Below are 6000 nucleotides of genomic sequence, written 5' to 3' on the forward strand. Positions count from 1 at the left end.
ATATATATATATATATATATATCAAATAAAAAAATTATATAATAATTTTTAAAAAATTTAGGACGATTATAAGATATTTGTTCTTATTTTTTTAAATCATTGACAAACACACTCTACCAACACAAACAACCTCCCTCTAATCACTAATGCTATTCAATGGGTTCATTTTCATATCATAATTTTAAAAACATCAACTAATAGTGTTATTAATTTAAATTTATTGATAATATTATAAAAAATAAGTGAACGCCAAATTAAAACAAATTATTAAACTCCAAATTTTAGTACAATACAAGGACTAAAATCATAATTTAACTCGTTTCGAAAGGGAAAAACGGAACCGTTACTAGCAGTTTCATTTTTCGTGGAGAAAAGTAAGAAAGCTTCAAATTTGTGTTCTAGGCCATTCCTCATTTTTCTCGCTCTCCAGACAAGCTCTGAAAGGAAAATCCCAACAAACTCCGAAAAGAAGGGGGAGAAAGAGGCAGAAGTGTGGAGGTTTTAGATTTGGAACCAATGGAGACGACGAAAGGGACGCAAAAGCAACAAGAGCAAGAACAAAAGAAACCAACGGAGAAAAGGAAGCCAGTGTTTGTGAAAGTGGATAAGCTAAAACCAGGGACCAATGGCCACACCTTACTCGCCAAGCTCTTGTCCTCTAACTTGGTCCTCCAAAAGGGTCCACCCGCTTCTCAAAATTTAAGCCAAACCAGCGTCGCCGAGTGCCTTGTTGGAGACGACACCGGCACTATCCTCTTCACTGCTTGTGAAGATCAAGGGTCCATTTTTTACCCCCTTTTTTATTGGTTTGTTGACATGTTTTATGCTTCACTGATCCGAACTTATTTTTTTAAAAGGGTATATCTTATTTCAAATTAAGGCCAAAAGCTTTGATATTTCATTTGCACCGGTGGCAATTTGAATTTTTTCTTTGTTTTGTTAGTACAAATAGGGTGAATATTTTATCGAGTCAGTTGATTAGTATTATTTTATAATTAAATTTTATTTTATTTTTTCTAAAATGGAGTCAAATTCTTTGGATTTAAATTTAAATTTAATTATAAATATATATAATATTACGACATTATTTAATTTTAGTTGAAACAGTTTTTTATAATCATATATGATATATATATTTATTCACATTTTTTTAATATAAGATAGACATATATCATGTAGAGTTGAGGGACCAACTTAAACTTGAAAATCAATATTCAATTCATTAATTATTAAAAAAATTAGTTATCCGAGTTATATTTTATAATTTGACTTGAATTTGATTTTTTTAATCAAATCAAGGTCGTAAAATTACTAATCAATTTTTTAAGAGCCTAGTTAGAGTTTTGTTCACCCTTAATTGCAAGTGTGGATTTGAATTAAATAATATGGTGTCATAGCTTTCAATCAAGGGTCACGGATGGGGTATTCTTGATTACTATGATAAACTTCCATGATGTGTGCCTCATTGCAAGGCATTCGACTTGGATTTCACAATGGAAAGTGTGGTGATTTCCTGGGGTCTGGTTCAATAATATCCTAATTATATATTCAACTACCTTTCGTATCCTTGGCTTTTTTCATCTTAGTTACTAGTTGATGGATTATATGTGAGATTGTCATGTGCTCACAACCGAAAAAGTTTTGAACACATTTTGTTATATTGGTCTTTTGAAATTCTATAGGTTACATGGTTGTCTTGGGTTTTCTATCTTGTTCCTACATGAAGTAATCATTGAGAGAGAAACTTCAACCAGATCAAATTTTCATGCAGGATGATGTTTGTAGCAGATGAAAATGCAACACTAAACTCAAATGCAGTTTGATAATGATGCTTGAATCATTTTTGCAGTTAAGTTTATGAAGCCTGGTGTCACTGTAACTCTTCGTAATGCTAAGATCGATATGTTCAATGGTTCTAAGAGGTTGGCTGTTGACAAATGGGGTGAATCGATGTCACTGCTCCTGCTAACTTTGCTGTTAAAGAAGATAACAATCTATCTCTTGTAGAGTATGAGTTGGTTAATGAAGTTGAAGACTGATACAGACTACATGGACCTCAAGTGATTATCCACAGAAGGAATTCTCATGAAGTTGCCTAATGATTCATGTTTATACCTCATAATGTCAGTGTGATAGATCAGGCTGAACAATTAGGACCTGCATTCTGAGATCGTTTCTATATGCATATTATATTTATTCATACGTTATCAGTTTATGCTATTGTGGTTGACAGAAATTATCCCAGGAACATCATTCGGATCGGTTTTGGGAATCAGAGTTGTTTTCAACATTTGTAATTTTGTATAGGCTGATTTGCCTTAACATCATATTTCCACATAAAATCCTATATATAAAGCCTATTGAATTTTTCATGGAGATGAACAGTTCATGTATCAAACCAGAATCATCCATCAACAAAACCCAAAATTGGATGCAGATTATTCTAATTTCCACTGGATTTTACAGAAGGGTCAAATCACATATGAGTTATAACAGGAGATAAGAACAATGGAAGAAGCAATCTGAGTGACACAAGTCATTATTGGTCTTATATCCTCATATTGGCATGAATTAGAAGAAGAACAATCAACAGAAAAGAAACAATGATTTCAGGCATTTAACGTTTTTGCATTTACAGCTAAATATCATTGCCTGGAAAGCTCATGACAGTTAAGCAAGTCTTTTATTCAGAAAACAAAAGAACACAACGGAGAACGGATAACATAACTAGGTTCCAATTGTCAGATGTTCAAAACTAATTTCAATAGGTTAAGAGAGAGAGTTTTGTCTAGGTTTTGGATGTTTTTGTTGTTTGTTTTATTTTTACTGAGTTGGGTTAAATGTTTTGTTGTACTGAACTGCTTGTATTGTTTCCTATTAATAAATTTTGAGGCACTCTTTTCCTCCCGCTGTTTACTGGAATATCCCATGGTGTTCTAGTAATTATGAAGGCGGTTTTAACGAGGCCTCCATTTCTTATAAAAAAAAAAGACAGTCAGTCAGCTTATTTCAAAAGAATATTTGAACAAGACACTCAGCCTCGTCCTTTTACATTCATTCAGAAAGATAGTTTCCTCAGGACCTCAACTACACTACTGATTACTGAAGAAAAACCCAGTAGCAATTCCAGAAGGTTTAACAATGTAAAACTAATAAAAGTCACTCCCTCTGTTTGCTTGTCCTTCATCTAGTCTTGTCTTGCCCTACAAAAGGAGAAAAGAACATACTTTCTTACATTTCACTTACGAGCAACGTTTCAGAAAAAGGCGAAAAAGTATGATAGGAAACATTTGACTACTACTGTTGAGGGGTTGTTGCTCATCTACAATACTTCCATGCTTAGCATAGACAGTCTACTCCCTCACAATTCCTAGTTTCTAATGCTTTGAGAGTAAATCTTTTTCCTTCTTGATATGTATGACTACAAAATAATATCTATTCAGAATTTTTCTTAGCATATTGACAACACACATACCCTACAGATGCAACTACTTGAACCGAGTCGTCTAAGAAAATCAACATTTTCTTTTACCGCTGAGACTATTCAATAAAGAATTAAATATAGAACATAACACAAAATACTAAAGTTCACATTTAGGAACCACCAAAGAGTTGAATTTTCCCACAGGAATAGACACCCATTTAACTCTTGAGATCAAATATGGTTTTCTTTGATTGTGAATCTAATGCCCGAATACTTCTCAGAAGGAACTATTAGTAAATGAAGCAGTATATCTCACTTAATTCAACTTCAATTGAATCGATTATAAAAAAAACAAACATTCTAAGCAGTCACACGTTAGAAATTGGATGCTTGAAAGCCCAATAAATAAAACTAATAAACATGAAAAAAGAGTGGATCTAAAATACCTTCAGGGGTCCAACCGGAGCACCGGCGAGAAACGGAGAGCATGGAAGTCAGCAAAGCCGAGGCGGTGGCAGTGTGATAAGGTTGCATCGTTTCCACACAACAGCTGAGCTCCATAGGTGATCTTTTCCAAATTCATTGAAAACTATCAATGTTAAAACCATTTTTATCTACTAATACAATTAAAAGAAGAGAGATCGATATCTACTACCTGAAAACACGAGAAGGGAGCGGGTTTTGCTTGGAGATCCGAATGGGAGAGGAAGCGGATCGTGGCATGGGCTTGGGTACAGACGCCAATCTAGTAGCGGCGGAACGGAGGACGTACCTTGCGGCGGACATTGTGGAGGGTTTAGTGTTTTAGGCTTTCGAAAGGTATTTTGTTTTTGCATTTAACACTGGTGTCTTGTGTATGTACTCGTATGGTAAAGCTATTGGTTCTCGGAATCTATCTGATACGTGGGCCTTTGACCTTACCCGGCGTATTTTTCACCCTTAGATTGTTGATTAATTAATTACCTTTTAGAGAAACATCAAAGAAAGATAGGGAAGGATGAAAAATATTATTGTCACTAAATTATATTATAATATTTTTCATTATTAAAATTTTAAAAGTTATAAAATAATTATTACTTTTTTAAAAGATTATAAAAATTATTAAAACATCAAATTTCTACGAAATGATTTTTAAACTTATTAATATCATTATTATTTTATAAGATATAATGATCATTTTATAAAAATTTAATAAGTTTAATGAATATTATATGGCTTTTAAAATTTTAATGATGAAATAAAAAAAATTAACATAACTTAATAGTCATGTATGACTTTCAAAATGTTATATTAAAAATTTAAATATACTAAATTATAAAATTTTATGATTATTAAATTAGATTAAGAACAAAAAATATATAAAATAGATATAATTTATATAAAAATTTATATTTTCTTAGAATATGATCGCCTCCCACAACTTATGAAAAAACCTTGAGGAAATGCTCCCCGACTAATTTATTCTTCCGTTGAACTAAAAACGCGAAAAATAAATAATAATTATTACTTTAATAGAATGTGGTATTAACATGCCGGCTTAATATATAGGTAAGATGAATAACATGTTTGAGGGGACATCAATTTTTTAATATTTATTATGTGTATATATATTTGGTCAGGCCCAAAAAATGATATTTGTGGAGTATAGCAAAGCCCGTTCGAAATTCTGCTCTGCGTATGGGCTTCTTCAGCTCAATAGACAATAGCTAGTAGCCGAGCCATTTGAAATAAGCTGGTTAGGTTACAACTTGGAGAGAGAATCTAAAAGATGCTGATGCAAAGCTCATCACTATTTTCATCGAAGCCTGCGTCGGTAAAAGCACAGTACAACACATCCTCCGTCGATTCCAACACCATGGCTGCCACCGTCCCCGGCACGAAATGGGCTCAGAAGACCATTACTCTTCCTCCCCATCGGCGAGGCTGCCATCTTGTTACGTCCCAGGTAACCAACATGCCTACTCCTTTTTGCCTCCGAATAATTCATTTTCTTTTACCTTTAACTTTGCTTTTGGGAACCAGATATTGAAGGAAATCAGACCCCATTTTTCTGAATTTAAGTGTGGCCTTGCCCATCTATTCCGTGAGTGTCTCTCGTTCACTATTTTCCACTTTACTCCTTTGATCCTCTCTCCCTCTGCACTATGATTTTTAATTTTATGATATTTGTTCACATATTTACGATTTCACCATTCCAGTACAACACACAAGTGCTTCTCTTTCCATCAACGAGAATTATGACTCGGATGTTCGTGACGACACCGAGACCTTCCTCAACAAAATAGTTCCAGAGGTACGGAGATAACTAGAATTTAAAATTATGATCTCGTCGGTATTAAAATTTATTGGACCTGTTCTCGGTATTATATTTTTTTATATAAAATTAAGGGTTTAAATATTTATATTATAAATATTAGATTTTTTATACAAAGTTAAGGGTTTAAATAATTATATTATAAATAAAAAAATTGAGAAACTTATTATATGATAAGTTTTTATAGTAATCAACCTGAATTAATTAATTAATAAATTAGAAACTACTAGTTTTGCCAAAGAAAAACGTGAGGAATTAAATT

General features: G+C 32.8%; 2 protein-coding genes and 1 pseudogene across 2 annotated transcripts; 2 read left to right on the forward strand and 1 right to left on the reverse strand.

Annotated features, from left to right (window-relative positions):
• The first annotated feature begins 401 nt into the window (after nt 1-401).
• Nucleotides 402-2132, forward strand: LOC120188608 (annotated as a pseudogene).
• An 890-nt stretch (nt 2133-3022) lies between these two features.
• Nucleotides 3023-4268, reverse strand: LOC120188619 (protein NUCLEAR FUSION DEFECTIVE 6, mitochondrial-like). Its single transcript, XM_039192019.1, has 3 exons — nt 4080-4268; nt 3871-3992; nt 3023-3203 (listed from the first exon to the last, which is right to left on the reverse strand). The coding sequence occupies exons 1-3, from the start codon at nt 4208-4210 to the stop codon at nt 3184-3186; spliced, it is 273 nt and encodes a 90-aa protein (XP_039047950.1). The 5' UTR covers nt 4211-4268; the 3' UTR covers nt 3023-3183.
• An 807-nt stretch (nt 4269-5075) lies between these two features.
• Nucleotides 5076-5744, forward strand: LOC120188628 (UPF0047 protein YjbQ-like). Its single transcript, XM_039192032.1, has 3 exons — nt 5076-5369; nt 5447-5507; nt 5623-5744. The coding sequence occupies exons 1-3, from the start codon at nt 5193-5195 to the stop codon at nt 5727-5729; spliced, it is 345 nt and encodes a 114-aa protein (XP_039047963.1). The 5' UTR covers nt 5076-5192; the 3' UTR covers nt 5730-5744.
• The last annotated feature ends 256 nt before the right edge of the window (nt 5745-6000 follow it).

The sequence above is a fragment of the Hibiscus syriacus genome, unplaced genomic scaffold (assembly GCF_006381635.1).
Source record: "Hibiscus syriacus cultivar Baekdansim isolate YM2019G1 unplaced genomic scaffold, ASM638163v2 tig00004072_pilon, whole genome shotgun sequence".
Lineage (NCBI taxonomy): Eukaryota > Viridiplantae > Streptophyta > Magnoliopsida > Malvales > Malvaceae > Hibiscus > Hibiscus syriacus.